General features: G+C 36.9%; 1 protein-coding gene across 7 annotated transcripts in view; it reads right to left on the minus strand.

The window, feature by feature from the left end:
* The window catches only part of robo2 (roundabout, axon guidance receptor, homolog 2 (Drosophila)), a 275,708-nt gene that overhangs the window by 39,081 nt on the left and 215,353 nt on the right, over positions 1-21,274 (minus strand). For 4 of the 7 annotated variants that reach the window (XM_066699955.1, XM_066699952.1, XM_066699954.1 and 1 more), the window contains exons 14-18: positions 19,230-19,461; positions 13,834-13,958; positions 13,100-13,271; positions 7,612-7,800; positions 55-97 (exon numbers count right to left, since the gene is read on the minus strand). In XM_066699955.1, the coding sequence (XP_066556052.1) occupies positions 55-97; positions 7,612-7,800; positions 13,100-13,271; positions 13,834-13,958; positions 19,230-19,461 (761 nt within the window). Of the gene's footprint in view, positions 1-54; positions 98-6,234; positions 6,262-7,611; positions 7,801-13,099; positions 13,272-13,833; positions 13,959-19,229; positions 19,462-21,274 lie in introns of all 7 variants that reach the window. The other 3 variants (XM_066699951.1, XM_066699953.1, XM_066699949.1) reach the window with 1 other exon arrangement.

The raw sequence follows: 21,274 nt of genomic DNA on the forward strand, positions 1-21,274 counted from the left end.
GCCATAAGCACTTATCATTGTAATTGTAAAGAACCAGCAATGAATGCTTCTTACCTTCCATTGCCCATCATTCCTCCATCCACCCGCTGGAAGGTAACTTCATTTCCGGGGAGAAAAGGGAAAACATCATCATTTTAGATATGGATTTAGCCTTCAATCATATCCTGAGGCTGATTTCCAAAGGTTCATGTTTTGTTTGGTTTGGTTTATGCCACTAACCATTACAGAACTAATGTACATCTTGAAAAAAAAAAGAAGATGGGGACTTTACATTTTGAAATGAGCTGGACTTAATAATAAAGATAATTTGGGGCAACAGGTGGACATAGTTAAATCTGCACAATGACAGTGCTCTTCAAAATGAGTAATCTTGATTCATCAGCATTATTTATTTGGAAACCAGCCCGTGAAAGAATGGCTTTGAATTATGGAATACAGTTTGGCACAATCTTTGCTCCACAAGTGCTGACAAAATCATATCACATTTTGTTACATTGCTATGGTTTGTTTTATTTTTCTTCTCCATACATGCTGGAGCATGAGATAAACAGTATGAAAAGGTTCAGCAAGGAGAAAAAAAAAGGGCAATCAAAATAATAAATGCATGGTGAAGACTTTTGCAGTCAGGAGGAGTTGGACTGGGACTGCAGACTTATCATTAGCGGCTTTCAAGCTTCAGTGCTTTTCCCTAACAGTTTTTAAGCATTTTAAACCAACCCTATGCAATCCTTGTTAATTACAGCACAGCACATTATGCCAAAAGGAAATTCTATTAAAAAAGTTGCTCATTTTGTCACTTTGTAACAAACCATAAAGAAGAAAGGCAGCAGTAGAGGAAGTACAGGAAAGAAAAGGCCCTGGAATTGTATCCCCGAGGGGTTTAGACCTGCAACTGTTTATTTTTTAATGAAAAACATTAAAAAATGTATGAAGGCAGTAGTGTATTAAAATGCAGCAGTCATCTCTCCTTGTCAGGCTTCCTGCCTTATCACACAGCTGCCAGTGCCAGGCTGTGTATCTGTTGCAGGCCTCGAGGCATGCTAGTGGAGGGTGACGGGGTCAATGGAGTCACATGGAGCAATTCAACAGACACTACTGCCTTGTCGCTGCTAGCTTAATCAGCTAGTCTGCGTGACAGGGAAAGAGTGCTCTTGGATACTATTGCAGACATCCTGCATTCTCATTTCTCTGCTTTTAGGCCAAAAGCTCATATCCACTGAGGTCAGCATTTTTTTCTCAAAAGTGAAGCAATGCATGCTTTGGTTTTCTCTCCCAAACTCCCCCTCCTTTGAACTTTGAACTTCCTATGATATTCATAGGCACAGTGCGTGTGCTCTGTTGTGGAAGCATTACACAACACCATTTGCAAATCAAGAGAATAAGTCATACATGTGCCAGACATTATTGTTGTATACATTCCCAGGAGGGAATCTAACAATATCACAATCCATTCTGGTTGGGGAAAGAACAATAGTCTGCAAACAACTTCCTCAGTTTCTGTCTAAAGAGTATTGTCTGCACCCAAAATGTCAATCAAAAGCATTCTTTGTGAATATGTATAAATATCAAAATCTTCACTATTGTCCAACTATAGCTGTGAAAATTGATAGTTGTTAAAGCTGATAAATACTTGTGCTGTCTTTAAATAAAGATATAGTGCCAAATATTCAAAGAGTGACATTCAGAGGAATTGCAGGGGAATTGTGACTATGGCAATCCTACAGTAATTAATTAATATGAACTAATTTAAAAAGCAAAATATTTGGACTAGTGCTACATGCACCTCCTGTAATAGCATACAAGCATTTGGATGGACACCTATATGAAAGGTCTGCTTATCTTTCCTTCTAAGTTAATATTACAATAATTACTGAGATTTGAATTGTCTGTTTTTATTATTGCAGAACAATTATAATACAATGTTTTAGAAGCTGGTTTAATTTATCCTGTCTTTGGAAGAATGCAAAATGCAATATATTTAGTACATAGACATTTTGTGTCTATTCTAGGCTACACGGGGCCGGACTAAATAAAATCTTTGACCCACCCGCTAATAGCAAATTACAAACCTGTACATCATAGCTTTTACATTTATGATTAGAATAAAGTGTCATCTTACTAAAAATGAAGCCACAACTGAATAAAGTTCTGTTGTTTTCTATTAGCGGGTGGGTCAAAGTTTTGATTTAATCTGGCCCATGTTCTGTAGCTTGTATGTGTCAAATGGAAATTTTCTTTATAATTGATGTTAACAACAGGTACATGTATATTGTAAATATACTGAACATCCACATACCAATACCAACTCCCTTGACAGATCTCTTTGGAACAGCAGATATATGGCAGTCATGGGAGAATAGTTATTTAGCTCTACGTGGGAGACGTTTTGTGCTGGTTGAACTAGTTTAATTTGTCCCTCCCCACCAGCTGAATCAATTCATTTTTTTCTTGCATTCACAGAACATCGCCCCTTTCGACTGAATACAATACCAAGCAATTATTTTCAGCTAAAATCCTGTACTATTCACATTCTGAGATATCTTCTAAATTGATGTCACCTTTTTAAACAAACTATGATTTAGAAAAAACAAGACAAGTTGCCGTACATCTTAGGCATTCTACACACATTTTTAGTACTGCACACATTGGGTCTGGGATGAGGTGTTTTTCCTTCTGAAGCCAAAATAGAATAAAGACAGGAAAAGCAACAACATGGAAAGGCCTGCTATTTTCCAGCAAGTGGGCAGAGAAGAAATGTTAGATGTTCCTATCTTTACTTTACCACATTTCCCCAGCGCAAATGAGAACTTTAATGTTGCCCAGACACGGCTCATTCTTGTCTCCCTGATAAGCAGTTTCTCACATATGAATACAGATTAATCCCCTTTAATAAGCATTAACGGAGAGCAGATAATCAGCGTATAAAAATTCCATCAAATCTTCCGCCTGCCTGTGGATGACTCTGTCAAATGATTTACACCGGCCGGCCTGACAGTTTTAGGAGCAGCACGTGAAATTTTGCGCATCTCATAATTTTTCCTTTTTCTCACTTTGCTTCAATTTTATTTATGATGTTTTCCATTTAACACACAGACACATACACATACACACACACAGTTAACTCTTTCCACAGCATTATGTCGGAGCAACATTTCCCTGTTAAAGTGTTCAGCATGACTTATCTTCTGGCACTAGATGTCAGTACTTTCGTCAGAACTACAGTATGTATTTGCTTAACCCTGCCAGAAAGAGTTCACCTTGCCACAGTTATGTAAAAAATCAGGATGGTATTTATTTGTGCATTAACTTCTGTACATCACACAACACCTCAAAGCTTAGAAAGACTGACAGGAGGAGATGGTCTGACATCCATATCTGAGATGGAAACACTTGGTGTTGCAAATGAGTATAACTGTGCACAGGCAAGATATACAGAAACTCCTTTTAAAAGAAAGTGAAAATCATTTCCAAATACAGAAAAGTATTACTATGAGTATGACAACAGTAAGACCACACTCTGCTGTAGACTTCTCAAAATTAGTACTTTTACCACTTTGTACCAGTCTAGACTTGTTAGAATAGCACAAAACTTCTGGATTTATCTTGTTTATTTATATACAGTGAGGGAAAAAAGTATTTGATCCCCTGCTGATTTTGTACATTTGCCCACTGACAAAGAAATTATCAGTCTATAATTTTAATGTTAGGTGTATTTTAACAGTGAGAGACAGAATAACAACAAAAAAATCCAGAAAAACGCATTTCAAAAAAGTTATAAATTGATTTGCATGTTAATGAGGGAAATAAGTATTTGACCCCTTCGACTTAGTACTGGGTGGCAAAACCCTTGTTGGCAATCACAGAGGTCAGACGTTTCTTGTAGTTGGCCACCAGGTTTGCAGGAGGGATCTTCTTGGGGTCATTCCTCCTCCTCCAAACACGGCGAGTTGAGTTGATGCTAAAGAGCTCGATGTTGGTCTCATCTGACCATAACACTTTCACCCAGTTCTCCTCTGAATCATTCAGATGTTCATTGGCAAACTTCAGACGGGCCTGTACATGTGCTTTCTTGAGCAGGGGGACCTTGCGGGTGCTGCAGGATTTCAGGTCCTGCGTAGTGTGTTACCAATTGTTTTCTTGGTGACTATGATCCCAGCTGCCTTGAGATCATTAACAAGATCCTCCCATGTATTTCTGGGCTGATTCCTCACCGTTCTCATGTTCATTGTAACTCCACGAGGTGAGATCTTGCATGGAGCCCCAGACCGAGGGAGACTGACAGTTATTTTGTGTTTCTTCCATTTGCGAATAATCACACCAACTGTTGTCACCTTCACACCAAGCTGCTTGGCGATGGTCTTGTAGCCCATTCCAGCCTTGTGTAGGTCTACAATTTTGTCCCTGACATCCTTGGACAGCTCTTTGGTCTTGGCCATGGTGGAGAGTTTGGAATCTGATTGATTGATTGCTTCTGTGGACAGGTGTGTTTTATACAGGTAACGAGCTGAGATTAGGAGCACTCCCTTTAAGAGAGTGCTCCTAATCTCAGCTCGTTACCTGTATAAAAGACACCTGGGAGCCAGAAATTTTGCTGATTGATAGGGGATCAAATACTTATTTCCCTCATTAACATGCAAATCAATTTATAACTTTTTTGAAATGCGTTTTTCTGGATTTTGTTGTTGTTATTCTGTCTCTCACTGTTAAAATACACCTACCATTAAAATTATAGACTGGTCATTTCTTTGTCAGTGGGCAAACGTACAAAATCAGCAGGGGATCAAATACTTTTTTCCCTCACTGTAAGAAACCTTAAAGACACGATTTACTATGAACACTAGCTCCAAATGTTTTCAGGACTCACTATTAAAGTCATAACTCAGGAAAAAGGCATGGTCAGTCTCTGCAATTTGGAACAAGAAGTACTCTCCTGCTGAAAAGATCACAGTGATATCTGAACCAAGAAGTGATTGGAACTCAAGGCTTAGGAGGAACTAAATAAAACACTTGTATGCCTTACTTACTTTGAGGATAGGTACAGTAAATCTTAGAAGAATAGAAGGTGTCATTTATAGTATTCTTTTTGTCAGAAAATTATGTTTTATTATACAATACTGTGTAGGAAGACAGCAAGCACTGATGGGTTGTTCTTGCCTTCATTTTTAATATTTTCTAAAGTCATTAAAAATCTGAAATCCATTAGTGTTTTAGTATAGCATAAATCAAGGCACATTAACAAGTGTTGTTTTATTACCTACTCAGTACCACAGTATCTATTTTAATGGATATGTGCACACTTTGAATTTACACTCTAATTTCAAACTGAATTTTAACGGAATCTCAAAGGTTAGAGAACCAAGTGCATTTAGAAAAATTAACACGTTGGAGACTTCAGGGTGGTATTGTTTTTCACAGGGTTCTGTGAGTTAAAGAGCAGTGATTAGCTGAAAGCAATCACAGAGCAGGATAACCAGTGTTTCTAAACCCTTTTCCCTCATAAACTGTTATCTAAATTCAAAATTCGAAACGATAACCAGCAGCTCTTTCATAGAAACCAGACAGAAAAAAGAAGCAGTCCGATCTATAATATCCATGAAGTTGAAATGCTCTGAAGTGGATCGCCTCGTCACAGTCAGAGGCAATTCCTAAAGGATTTTCTTCAAAAAGATGCCCAGTGGAAGCACAGGGCGAAAGGACACTGATAGCGGATAAAAGGAAGTAGCTGGCGGGATTAGATATTGCACTGACAGAAGGTCCAAGCATGAGTCTACACACAACGAATGGAAACTCCACTGGACAGTTAGTGCAGCTAGTGGTTTGTGAGAGAGAAAGTTTGCAGTCCCAGAGCCTTTTTTTGTTATCCCAGAACAGGGGTAACCTAATGTACTTTAAATGTAATACTGTGGGAATGAGATGTACCACCATATAATCATCATGATCACAATAATAATAATAATAATAATAATAATAATAATAATAATAATAATAATAATAATAATAATCATAATCATAACAATAATCATAATAATAATACATTTTCTCAGATGTTTTAGGTTTACATTTGGGATTCCAATGTGTGAATGTTATACCTCACTATTCGGCCAAAGTCATGCCCCTACACAGGCGATTTAAAGACTTGGCTGAGATACAGATATTTGGGTTATTATTGAGGTCCTGAGACTGCAAACTCTCTCAGGAGTGGAGCAGTGTGAAGACGGGACAAATGGACAGTACCTGCAGGAGTGAAGGTGAAGGACTGAACTGCAAAACAAGAAGACAGGGAAGTCATGAGTTAAAAGCCTTCAAAAGTCAGTTGGCAACTGTTTCAGCAGACAGCCAGCACTGCTCTCCGGACTAGTTGAAGCGCAGCTGGTTATAGCCAGGAAGCCGGCAGTTTGAGAGGCCAGATATTAAGGAAAGATGTTTAATGTGTTTGACGTGAACAGTATACGCAGACAATTGAAACAAAGGTGATTATACCGAGATTGAACACAAGAGAATCCTAAAATTGTACTTAACCATTCCCACTTTCCTGATAGATAGACATAATAATAATAATAATAATAATAATAATAATAATAATAATAATAATAATAATAATATAAAAATGTTCCCAATATGTACTCTCTTGTCACTACTGTACTATAGGTGGGAAAGTCTAAGTGCTTGGTTAGATAGTAAGGGTAAATGCTAGGCTGTGGCTGAAGCCAGTAAAATGTGGCTGTTTGCATTTGTACATCTGCAGACACAAAGGCATGCATGTGAATGTGTGGCAGGAAAGGCAAGGAAATAGAAAGGCATCAAACGGTGCAGACATTAGTCTCTGTAGAATAAGAAAACGGGGTCATCAGGGCTAAACAATGTCTCCTATCTGAGCATTTCATTAAACATTTTAACATTTGATGCATTTGCTCCTTTGCTGGGTTTATCAACCAAGGTCAAACACCCACTCTTGGTATAATGTCAGGTCATCTCATGGGAAAGACAAGAATGTGGGGAAATGAAACAATGTCTCAGAGTACCCTCTTGATTATGGAGTTCACCTAAGAATGTGAAGCATTCCTTTGAAGCCTAGGAGATAAAGATTTGAAACACCTTGTGCTGATTACAAGACAAATACACGCCGATAAGTCTTCACCTGCTCACAATGTACAGAAAGGAGACCTACATGAATAGAATTAAGCTGTATTTTCAGCAGAATTATCACAGAAGAAATAATCTATCTAAGCAAAAATACTTCCGCATATAGTTTAATGCAGACATAGTTGTGCTTAGATAAATAGAGAATGTATACAACATTCTCTTGGTCGGTGCAAGCAAGGTAACAAAACACTGAGAAAAACCAAAAACCAAAATTAGACTGGTTATATTAATTCACAACCTAGTGCCCCATAAGTAGTTTGTCATATGGATATACAGAAGAAACAGGATGGCATCCACAGCTGAAAAATAACCACAGAATGTTACATGTTCTTCTTTCAGATTTGCATTTGCAGATTAACATTCTCCACAACCAGAGGAAATATTTTCCCTGAAGCATAATCCTTCCAGATTCATCCTTCAGATTTCACAACCACAGAGTAGCTGATGCATCAATCAAGCTTCTCTTACCTGCGTAGTTGCTGAGACCCTTTCGCTTCTTTCGGCGCCAGTAGAGCCAGATACTGAATCCCATCAAAATGACCCAGCAGGCCCCTCCGATGCCAGCGATGAAGGCAGGCTGCTTGACCACGTCTGTGATTTGCTCGGTGATGCTGTTGTTGCTCCCAGCTCCACTCACAATGACATCCCTGATGTTGCCTGAAGATGAAGGGAGCAGATGGAATAAACTATGGTGGGTTTGATTTAGGATAAGTAATCAGGTGAAAGGGATGTCATTTGATGAGAAACAAAGCCACTAAACTTCAAAGCCAGCCACAGTGACCTTCCCTCAGACACAGCTGTTAGGAGTTATTAGAGCACAGTCACACACTGTCAGGTGCTGGAAGTTCAAAGGTCAGATATATGTTGACCCGACAGTTCCAGTAAGACAGGTATTAGGTCTGGCCTGGGGACAACCTGAGAAATATCACCTGCCACCTCCTCCGTACAGGTGGATAAAGAGAAGTCACTGACCTTCAAATGAGGTTCATGTCTTCACTGCCTCTGTACACACACACACACACACACACATATATATATATATATATATATATATATATTTCCCTTTCTTGTATAGAATTATGATCATGTAAATTCTATACAAGACAAGCAGGATCGGACACCCAGCAGGGCAATGGAGAAAAAGCATTGAGAACGTTGTGACATTTTATAAGGATGTAAATATGAATCTGTGCACACTAGAATCTCTCAAATGACTGTTGGCTTATAAAGTATAATTGTAAGTACCATTGATAGCTAGAAAAATAACTTTTCATTAGAACTATTACAATATATATTTGAACACCAATATTCGTAATATTTCCAAAACTAAGCTTATTATGCTACACTGTAACTAGTATTATTTGATTTCTTATATTTTAACTACTGTTAACATGATTGTTATTATCTGAATTTATATACTTCTGTCCTTGTATTGTGTTATTAAATGTTATCCTGGTAATTAGCCTTAACTATAGGTCAATTACAACTATAATATACAGACACAAGTTTATTGTATAGCTACACTGTACACACATGTAGCTTCTTTCCATGTTTATGTGTGATTCTCATGAAACCAACTAAATATAAATTCAGCTATATAACCTCAAAAAAACCTTTATAATTGACTATCATTTTAAAACTTACTATGGTTAGTTTCTGCCTCATTAACTTATTTTGGGCTTACTTTTTTCCTATTTTTAAAACTCAAAATCTCATTACTGTAACGTGTCCGGGTCAATTTTGTAGTTGTTGTTCATGCGATTAACTTTCATGCGATTAAAAATAACTAACATATTTTATTAAAACCTATATAACTGTTATATGTTTAAAGAAAGTTATCATTTCTGGGTATTCAGATCTTAAACTTGTAATATTTTAGATAAAAACCTTGTGTCCGAGCACTTGATTCTAATTACTGTAATTAAATCAAGTTTTTTTTACCCATAGTGCATCACGAAGAAGAAAAAGATTTAAGATGGCTACAAAGTAAGCTAGTCTTTTTTCTTTCATTGTTTAACTCTGATCATTGTCCTTGTACACCCCAATAACGTGTTTTTGATTATCATTACTGTAACAGTATAATACTTGAAGTTTGATTGAAATTATTAATAACATTTTTTTACAGGATAATAGATTAGAAAGAGCATGAACTGATGGAGTAAAAGTTTTTGCCGAGTCATAATGGCTTTTGCCTTGCTAGTTAAGTTAGCTAAGGGAATCTCATTATTGTAACACACATTTCTCATTACCATGTCATATGTTCCAAACCTCTCCTGTATCTCAAGCAATAAAACCATTTGGCAATATTTAAATTTTCAATGTTTTTTTTTTTTCTAAAACTAAAATTGTTACGGTAATGAGATTTTTTATTGCATGGTCCACAAAAATGTTAAAAAAATAATTAGCTCTGAACAATTACAATTATACATTTAACACAGACAATCATTTGTATTTTATCCATTATGACAGATTTTGTCTGAAGCTTTTCAAAATTTACCAACAGTACTACCAAGTTTGTAATAATCACCCTATGCCAGATTTGTTTTTGTCCCTGATATAATTCAACCATTTCTTTGTTAAATTAGATATATCCAAACTGTGACAGAAACACACAAGCTGATGAATGTATAGTTACAAATATCTTACACATTTTAATATCAACAACAAAACAAAAACACATCAAGAGAAAAATAAGGTATGACACCATACTGCTAGTTTAAATAGCTACTGCTTAATGACATCTTGACTGTGTTGCTGCTCTCGAGTCTTGTCAGAAAATCTAAGTAAGACAGACTATAGTCCTTGACACAACAATATCTCAAAACATAAACATTAAGTAAAAGACTGTTTCTAAATGATACACCGTGTTAGAGCATTGATCAAAGAGGGCAGAGAAGTGTATCTGAGATGTGGTTGCCCCTTGATTACATCTTAAGAGTTTCCACACCAGTGCTGTCACTTCCCTAATTAAAACACAAAGCACAGGGTCTGCCTGACCTGCAACGCTTCACCGTCCCTGACGACAAAGTAAAATAATGAAATATAATGGCTTCCACCCATTGGAGGGTAATAAACAACAAAGCTAATTTGCTGGACATGAATTAATTAGACACATCAGGCCTGACTGTACCCATTACTGTGAAACTTCACAGCTGCTTGTTATAATACTACACGGGCAGCACTTTGTAACCAAGAACAGGCCAAGTGCTTAGTGGCATAATGGCTTTATTAATAAGAGCCATTATCGCCAAAGATTTCTATTTTCATTAATGTCCTGTTCTGAAGGTTGAGGAGAGAAAGAATAACATCTGAGACATTGAGAGTGAAATAATGCATAAACATTTAGCCATATATACACTCACCTAAAGGATTATTAGGAACACCATACTAATACTGTGTTTGACCCCCTTTCGCCTTCAGAACTGCCTTAATTCTACGTGGCATTGATTCAACAAGGTGCTGAAAGCATTCTTTAGAAATGTTGGCCCATATTGATAGGATAGCATCTTGCAGTTGATGGAGATTTGGGGGATGCACATCCAGGGCACGAAGCTCCCGTTCCACCACATCCCAAAGATGCTCTATTGGGTTGAGATCTGGTGACTGTGGGGGCCAGTTTAGTACAGTGAACTCATTGTCATGTTCAAGAAACCAATTTGAAATGATTCGACCTTTGTGACATGGTGCATTATCCTGCTGGAAGTAGCCATCAGAGGATGGGTACATGGTGGTCATAAAGGGATGGACATGGTCAGAAACAATGCTCAGGTAGGCCGTGGCATTTAAACGATGCCCAATTGGCACTATGGGGCCTAAAGTGTGCCAAAAAAAAATCCCCCACACCATTACACCACCACCACCAGCCTGCACAGTGGTAACAAGGCATGATGGATCCATGTTCTCATTCTGTTTACGCCAAATTCTGACTCTACCATCCGAATGTCTCAACAGAAATCAAGACTCATCAGACCAGGCAACATTTTTCCAGTCTTCAACTGTCCAATTTTGGTGAGCTTGTGCAAATTGTAGCCTCTTTTTCCTATTTGTAGTGGAGATGAGTGGTACCCGGTGGGGTCTTCTGCTGTTGTAGCCCATCCGCCTCAAGGTTGTACGTGTTGTGGCTTCACACATGCTTTGCTGCATACCTCGGTTGTAACGAGTGGTTATTTCAGTCAAAGTTGCTCTTCTATCAGCTTGAATCAGTCGGCCCATTCTCCTCTGACCTCTAGCATCAACAAGGCATTTTCGCCCACAGGACTGCCGCATACTGGATGTTTTTCCCTTTTCACACCATTCTTTGTAAACCCTAGAAATGGTTGTGCGTGAAAATCCCAGTAACTGAGCAGATTGTGAAATACTCAGACCGGCCCGTCTGGCACCAACAACCATGCCACGCTCAAAATTGCTTAAATCACCTTTCTTTCCCATTCAGACATTCAGTTTGGAGTTCAGGAGATTGTCTTGACCAGGACCACACCCCTAAATGCATTGAAGCAACTGCCATGTGATTGGTTGATTAGATAATTGCATTAATGAGAAATTGAACAGGTGTTCCTAATAATCCTTTAGGTGAGTGTATATATATATATATATATATATATAGAGAGAGAGAGAGAGAGAGAGAGAGATGGAGAGATTTATATATACACAGATCTCCTTTCCTTTGACTTTTCTACCACAAAAAAAAGTACAATAGCATTGTTTAAATAGGACCTTTGGATCCTATTCGAAAGGTAATATTACATTATATTATCAAGTTTTGCTTATGTCTCATATTCAGATTGCAGATTTAAGCTCAGACAATTTGAACTGAAACAAAAGTCTTAACACAGCTCATTTTATGTCATAGTTGCACTTTTGTGAAACTATATTTGCAGTTCTTGGCAGCTGCTAGCAAACAATAATTATAATTCAGGTGTGCTGGCTTGTTAGCTTTTCTGTGGTGAATGGTATTGTTATGTTTTGCCCTGGGAAAAATTCACGAGCTCAAATATGTCCAGAGGCTACAGACAGTGTCTCTTATTGATCCTTCAGCTAAGAGCAGACCGGTCTGCTTGTCCTTTTTGATGAGAAATAATAAGACTGGATTATATGCTGAGCATACATGCAAATAGTGCTTCTTTCGTTTACATATATGGTGAGGAGATATTGAAGTGGATTATTGATATGACATTGGGGAAATAAAAGCGCGCATGGCCCAATCCCCCTCCAGGCATCCATAAATTAAACACAGACAGGTGGAATCTGTTGCTCCACATTGTTATCAGGCTGAAGCGCAACACGAGGCCTTCAAAATGAACAGACACAAACAAGGACAGCCGTCCTGTGAAATAATAAAATACAAATCTCATGTGTCCTACTTTTTATCATTCTGAAATATTTGCCAAAATAATCACAAGGTTTACTGAGGGACAGTTTTTCATAGCTTAAAAGCAGTTTTGATTGTGCTATGATTAATGTGCCTTTACTAACAACATTTTACACTAAAAATATACATGAGAATGTTATTTAAATGGAATGCTACTTAAATGAATACTGTGAACTAGATTTAAACTGTGATGTAATCACATCTCTACATACAGTTTCTGTTGTATTTTAGTTAAGAATTGCAAAGGCACTGCACAGTAAAGTACTTGAAATATACTGTCTGTCACTCTATTTTAATATATTGAATAGAATGAAAAAACTTTTAGTATATTTCATTTTTTATGAGAATAGTCATTTCACTTTATTTCCAATACACTGTCAGTTTTTCCCTTTGACCTCTACTTCTTGAAGTCCCACCAGAATGCTGAAAATGATCTTTTAAATAAAGTCTCTTTGAAATTAACAAATCTGTGAATGTTCTTTATAGTTCCCAATTAAAAAAGGTAATGTAAAGAAAGAGCTGACCTTCAATGACCTCTTTTGTCTTTTGTATAACTCTGTAGCACAGATAAGATGGTATCCTTCTCACCTATGCTGATGGGCTGGGGTTCACTCTTCACCCCCACACCAGCGCTGGTGCTGGCCGCCACTTCCACCTGGTACTGGATTCCAGGGTAGAGGCCTCCAATGAGCACGGAGCGAATCGCAGCATCCACGGTCTTGTTGACATGAAAGCGGGTCTCGTTGCCAAGACACCAGATCTAAAAGACAATAAAAGAGATTAGTAAGACACTTTTGTGACTATCTTCAGTCAAAACTTCCACAAATACACAAAATCCCAAATCAGTATATGATTGGCAGAATTGAAAAGTTATGATATGTATTTAGAGTAGCATTTTTACTATCATGGCTATGATGCAGACTAAATGCAATTTCAATATGTAGCTTTATAAAAAAGTTAATAACAATTGGTAAAGGACAAAAACTTTTATAGTGAGGCTATGTAATTAATTTATTGGGACTAAATATCATACTGTTATAGATTTGAAGAGAATACTTTTTCCCTCTGGGATAATTTCCTGTAAGTTAAGATAATGGACAAATAATGTTAAACCTTTCAGGGCAACATGCTTTTCAGTTAGGTACACTCATTATGTGTCAGCAACATTCAAACAGCAGATCCTGTCCACAAGTACATCGTTAAGAAAATGGCACAAAGCTACCCTGGAAGCATGTCGCTGATCTCGAGTTAATGGTACAGCCAGAACTTTTACAGATGAGATTCAGTCAAGTGAGACAGTCACATTAGCTTCCCCAAAATACCTTGTACTCCTGGATGATCCCGTTTTGGTGGTCTGGGGGTGGGGGGTCCCAGGAGATGCTGATGCTGGTGCTGTTGTGATTCCCCACCATCAGGACCGTGACAGACTGCGGGGGGGCGCTCGGTGCTGCACCAGGTAGAGTGAATGGAGACATTAATCCAGGTGCCGGAGCGTTAATTTTGCTTGAATAGTGAAATTGGAAGCAGCAGACGGGCAAAATGCACACCCCCATCACCGTCCTGAATATGCATGAGATGTACCCGGCTGACAACTTTGAAAAATGCCTTTCTAAAGAGAGGCCCAGGTGACAAATTAAATGAAGCCGGTAAGCATATGCAGAAACCAATAAACATCAGCACTTTTTGTTTGCTATTACTTGTCAATTAATAACAGCGAACTCCTATTCCTAGGGAGTGTGAGACATTTCTAGAAAAATGTCAGATTAGCTGCCAGGCATCCCAGAAACACAGTTTAAGGACAGTTGCCAATGAGAGGGGGAGCAGTTTATATAAGCTAAACACAAAAGTTTTTAAATGTCACAATGATGTGGAGAACACATCAATGATTCTTAAAAACAAAAACAGTTTTTCTCTGCTATATTTTTTGTAAGGAGTCTAAATTAACATTCAACATGTTAAACATTTGTAAAGCATTCAACATGTTGTCTGTAGTCTCTCAGTAACAGGGAAACCTGTACCAAGCTAACAATCTGGCATTGCATCTCAACATTAAACTGCCTCTACCAGTGTTTCTGTGTGGCACAGGGTCTCTGAATACATTAAGAATGTCAAATAATGTATTTTTTACTATAAACTTAAAATACTAGTATAGGTCTGGTTACAATTTTATGACCTGTGAATTTATTTGATATCTTAAGGTGAGCTAGAACTATGATTTTCATGTGTAGGATACAGAACTGTGTTTATATTGCTGTTGCAAATTTTAGTTACTGTAAAGAAATAGTTATTTTTATTATGTTGTGCTGCTGTTGTTATTATTGTGAGAAGGACCCTGGTAATGCTGCAATGTGTTGCCTGCTGTGTGCTGTCAGTCATATGTATGTTAATTCAATTATTAATATAGTTATTCTCATATGTATGGCATGATAGTGGTAAGATTTCCATAGAACTCCATAGTTTTAGCACAGTTACTAATTATATGAAAATTGTGCTTAACACTGACACTGATTCAATTCATTGGCAATTCCTTAGCATTTCGTATGTAATTAATATATAGCACTTTGTTCCTCAACTAATGTGTTTGCTTTCAAGTTTTATCTTATTATTGTGTTTAATTGCATATTTCGGCAGTTTGATGTGTATCTTTAATTAAGGTGGTATGCTGCTACAACACAATTCTGATATATATATGCAAACATCTAAAATCACAAGGTAGGAAAATATATAATTTGAAAGCACAAGCATAATAGTCTGGGACAAATATGAATGTGGTAGTAAAGATAATTAACTTCTCACTTGAACAGAAAGTTCGAAATTGACAGTATACGTAAAACAAATCTTTGTTCTTTCTGCAATGTATTTAAAAAATGACTGTAAAGAGATCTGTGACTGATAATGGTTAAACAAAAGTAATATGATTACCCTTTAGAGTCCAACACAATGTTTCTTGCAGTTAGAATGAAAGCAGATGCGATACAAATAGTTTCAGTCCTATTAAGCTCCCTAACAGGTGGAAGACAATAGACGGCTTGATTCCATTAATAAATAACCTGTTCATGAGTTAACTCAGGAAGAAGCTCTTGTGATAAAAATATATATATATACATATTGAAAAAGCAGGTTGGTTAGAGTCCATGAAGAAATACTTGAATCACTGCATCAAAAGCTATCATCCATCAATACATTCTGACTTCCATACCTTTTTCATTGTTCATTACTTATGGCAACACTGATGGAATACAGAGAGAGGACACAGTAGTGGTTCTGCAAACTTGAGCAATTAGCCCCTTTTAAACAAAGGAGAGCCACAGCAAATTCAAAGACCGATCATTTATATTTTGTTCACTGCAAAGAAAAAGCCAGTTCTCCGTTATATAAATTAAAACACTTGCTTGACAGGGCGGCACTTAAGAAATGGACCCACGCCACGATGAAAAATAACATTTTTTAAAGCATTTTCTCATTTCCCTTGCTGCTGGCTTGCAACGAGCACCGTGGCTGATTCCTGACAGGTCAATTATTCCAGCTTTCAGCCTCTCCCTACCAATGCGCAAGCCTCCAAATCGCTGCTCATCTTTTCAGGATGCAACCAAACAGAACTCCATTTGTTTCCTTCACAAGGCCAAGGAAGTGAAAGATAAATGGCCACCAAACTGTGACAAATGTGAGGTAAAAAATAAATAAAAAATGGAACAGTCTATCTCCAACACGATGGGTCTGAAAGGCTTCTCACCTCCTTAATAGTGGAAGGCCGAATCCTGGGAACGGATTCTCACAGGTGACATGATGTCAACATAATGGCCCTGTCATCCAAGACAATGTCATTCAAAGTTAATGTTGTGAATGCTTAGGTAGTGTATTATGCATCTGTGACCTAAAAGCACTTTGTTTTCATGTACGGTAATGAAGCAGCTGCTAATAAATACATTAGCTGTGTGATAGATCGCTTGCATACTATGACCCTGACTTGAGCACAACTAAGAGAACCTCTAGGATTAAAAACACTACATATTCAAACAGACATTGACTATCACTGTAGGTTGTCTCTTGGCACCACAGCCTACATGTCACAGGTTTTGAAAGCAAGGCCAAATACAAAAACAACATACTTAAGAAAATTATAGAGGCCTTATCTATAGCAGTTTAGTACTAACTGAGAGCATCACCAAGAAATCCTTGCAGTACTACATTTCACCACTAAAACCCAGGCTTTAATGTTTTAATCTTTTGCCTTGATTAATGGTTTATAGTGTATTGAAGTATGTAACTTGTTCAATCCTGATATTGATCAACATGAAATATTGAAGCTTAATAATAAGGTGACAATATTACAAAAAACAACCCAGCTACTATAATAATAATAATAATAATAATAATAATAATAATAATAATAATAATAATAATAATAATAATAATACAAAAATGCTAACCTGCTAAATAAAAAAACTTTTCAAGAGACTGACTTTACTTTCAGACACTTCAATCACTCAAACAACTTTTGGAAAAGCTTTGAAACCCTCCTTCCTTTTCTGCAATTTAAAAATGGTAATAATGTAACTCCCTTTTAAAGTGAATGTTGAAAAAAAACATAATTTATCTCTGTGAAGTGTGTTTGGTGAAAGCATTTGCTAGTACTATTTCAGCCTTCATGGCTATTTTATGTGAAAGTGTTCCCCATAATGGATGGACTCTATTAGTGGTGTTAGTCTAATTTGTCAATGCAGTTAATGTTTTCTCAATGTGTAATACTAAATTCCTGTATCTACGCGTCTCATAGTTTATATTTAGTAGACTACCCACACTGAAAAAAAGAAACAATGTCCTTTGAGGGAAGGATGATGAAGGGTTTACCAAGCTCGAGAAAATTAGTCTGGATCACTACACAAGAAGCTTAATTGCATTAATGGACAACAGGAATTTGAATCACACTGGGCTGTAATCCTTAATAAATCTACTGCTCTCCTAGTCCTCCTGTGTAGGTTTTGCTGGAGGCAACACCACAACTACAATTCCAATGCCTTTAATTGTTAACAATGTTGATATTACTAACACCAAAGATTAAAAACACAACTTTAAAATATTCTGAAAGCTCAACCCTTTTGTCTGTCTTTCTTGCTTTTAAAAAAATAATCTGAAAACAGACAGGCTTTACAGACTTTCAAACGACTGAATAACAAATTAAATTTCTGTTCTTAAGTTTGTTTGATTTAAATAATCATTAAATTCATAATTATATACAAATACATATTTTTTTTACAAAAAGTAAATAACTATGTTATAACTAGGTTATATAAATAATATAACTTGTACAACAGTCATTCACAACTTTGTACAGGCAATCTGTTACATCCTTTTAAACGGATCGAACAGGTATGGATATAGGTTTGCATACTTCAACATCTCAAAGCAAAGCAGTGCAAATATATGCATTGTACACAGACTGTAATCAGGTTGGTGACAGAGCAGAGTTTGTTTGTGTCCTGTGGGGTGTCTGAAAATGCAGATACGACAGAACAAGGCTTTATCTATCTGGTAATTGCTGGGACTTGGCTGTAGGAATCAGTTTGTGATGGAACCTTGAAAACACAGCAGAAGAGAATGCACAAAGGAGTGGTCTTCAGAAAGATATGTTTTCTACAGAGATGCGAGAAAATAAATGGCCCTGTCATGTCTCAGAGACATTAACTATCTTCCTGCTACACCAAAATGCCAGAACACAGAAGAGGAATTCATAGCCAGAATACATTTGCTAGATTTTTATTGTTTTTCATACTAATAAAAATTGGGGGGGGACAGAATGTGTTACTAGCCAGCCAGCAGTAGGGCTTTATCTGCTTCACAAACAGATGCACTTTAGTAAGCCTAATGAAGCAAATCAGAATTCTATAAAATGTGGCGCACATGAAAATAAATCACCCAGCCTCAAGGTGGAAAGAATGTCAGCACATCTGAAAATCCATCGCCTCTGGGCTCATCGCTGCCTGCTAAAGTTTGTTGTGAACAGAACACTACTGTTTCCTCTCTTCTTTACCCATTTCAGTGTCACTATAGATGGTAAAAATTGTGTAAACAGTATTAGAAAGGGGACTACACTGGTTACACACAGTGCCCCTGATATCACATACCAAGACAAGATTTAATTATCTGCTTTATTTGTTTAAAAATGAGTGAAGAACTACCAGGATTTGCTTATTCAATGGGAATTAAGTACCCATTTATATTTTCAGATAATACCAAGCCATACATTTTTTGAAGTAAAACAATTGACACCTTACCTCTACCTAAAAAGCTGGCTAATGAAATGTCTTTTCGTGGGCGTGGCTGAGAGACTACTCTGATTGTAATTTTTGTAATCAATAACAAATGTATCTTAGTTACTCAAAATATAATAAAGTTGTTTCATGTTATTAATAATATTTTTGTTTTTGTTTGGCTTAAATCAAAATGTTGACCCATCTGCTAATAGAAAACTACAAACCTGTGGTTGATAGCTTTTATATTTGTGAGTTGGAGGAAGATGCAAACCACCACTATGCACAGGACTGCCGTTTTCTATGTGTTTGGTGGGTTAAGATTTAGTTTCAATCTGGCTGTTCGTTTTAATCCTTTGAAGCTGTGTTTAATTGATTTTGGATCATAATTGTATTGATGTTGGCCCTGTCTTTTGATGACGGCTAAAACACTTTAATTTACAAGATAAAGATTCCTGTACACATACCTTCTTCAGTGGTGCGAGCAGACTTGGATTCACTGTCCATTCCTTGGAATTCGTTGAAATAGGGGCGGACCTTGATCTCATAAATTATGCCCTTCTTCAAGCTGGACAGCACAATGCTCCTCTCCGTTGGCACTTTGACATCTTGACTCTGCCAGCTCGAGGGAGAGGGCAGTCCTGAGGTTTGCCGGTATAGCACTCGATAGCCCTGAATGAACTGTGATTGCCGGTCAACCTGTGAAAACCAAGATATGACATGGAGAACCCATGAGGAGATCTGCCGGTATCGGAAGCTTACCACATTAAACAACTCGGGTTATCTCTCCTTCACCTCTTTTACCAACAAAGAAATGGCACAATTTTCCATGAACTCATTGCAGCACATTACTTGAATTGACATAGTGGAAGAATGCAATAACTTTAAATCATCTTGCACTTAGATAAACAAACAGCACCTCTTCCCATTTTTATTACTTTTCCATAAAAAGGAGGCCCAGACTCCAAAAAGGTTCTGACCGATTTCTTCAGGTATTCTTTAAAGAGATGTTTAAGGGGACAAATCTATTTATTAAGAGCCAGGGTTGTGAGAGTGTAGAAATCAAACAGTAAAGGGTGAAGTGTTAATAATACATTTTCCTGTTTTCCCTTAGTATATTTGTATTTAATTTTTTTAATGCTTTTTTTTGCTCAGTGATGTTCTACAAAGAAATACTTAACTTCAGACTGTAATAGATCTGTATAATAAATGATTATGACAAAGGTTAAATGGGAATAAAGAAATAGGCTGATTGACAATGCGACACACAATGTGAAATAAACAGGGTTTTTTAATGTCTTTGTCTCATATTGCTCATATGTCTTTTAGTCAGCAGTAATTAATTGTCATCATTCACAGTTTACACAAATACGCACTTTAGTTGTCTGTATAGAAGGGGACCTCTAAGGTGTTAATATAATTAAATGTATACCCATCCCACAGTTAATGCAGCGTTAAAGGAACACTCCTCTTTGCGCAAAGACAAATATGCCTGGTATCAATGCCTTCAATGACTCTGGAATTTGAAATTAATGGTCTGCTAAATTACTGAAAGGGTTATTTAAAAAAAAAAAAAATGTAACAAAAACTTTTTATTTTTCTATTTTTGTTTTAGCAATATTAGCCTTAGCAGAACAAAGGCTGAAGTTTCTTTAAGTGGCATTCAGACACATTAGGAGAAATATCATTGCCTTTTTTCAAGTCTCTTCAATAGAAGGGAATACCTGATATAATAGATTTTACCCTAGAATATTTATCTCCCAATATTGCTTTAGCTTTCGCCCATTCATTACATTAACCTGCATTCATATTTTCTATACTCCAAAAGCTGCATATAGAGTGATAATAGTAGACAAAAGTCACTTGAATAAAGACCTTCTCTACCATGCTACTAAAATGCATGGCTGACTGAAAAATTGATTAAAACAATAAAATCAAATATTGCCGCACACAGCACGTGCTCTTACAACAAACTTGTTTCTATTACACACTGGGATGAAGCCTATATAAACACTAGACAGTGACTGCAGTAAAATACAAAGGAATTCCAGATATGGAGCATAAATATATACAAAAGACTACAGAAGACAATAAACACAAATCTGTCCAAAGAGAGGGAGCGGAGGCATACCACAAATTCAATGTGCAAATGGTACAAGTCCAGTTTGAAACTTAGCTCCATTTAGAAAAGTTTAATTTATGCACTGAGCAGGAGGTATAACTCAAAGTAATAGCTTGTTAACACTGAAAGGAGGGAGCTGCTATTTTAAGGAGGACATTAAGCAGCTGTTTTCAACTGAAGAGGCTGCGTAAATCAGTGAAATTGTTTCTGTTTGTGTTTAACTTTCATTAATTGAATGTTTTTGGTATCTAAAGACTTTATGAACACACTACTCTCTCAAATAGGTACAATTCACTTTCTTGCTGCATTTTGCGCTAAAAACAACATACAAAGAAAACTTTTTTATCACCCGCCTTTTTAATGAATATAAGGATGAAACATTTCTTTGTT

Source organism: Amia ocellicauda, chromosome 3 (assembly GCF_036373705.1).
Source record: "Amia ocellicauda isolate fAmiCal2 chromosome 3, fAmiCal2.hap1, whole genome shotgun sequence".
Classification (NCBI taxonomy): Eukaryota; Metazoa; Chordata; class Actinopteri; order Amiiformes; family Amiidae; genus Amia; species Amia ocellicauda.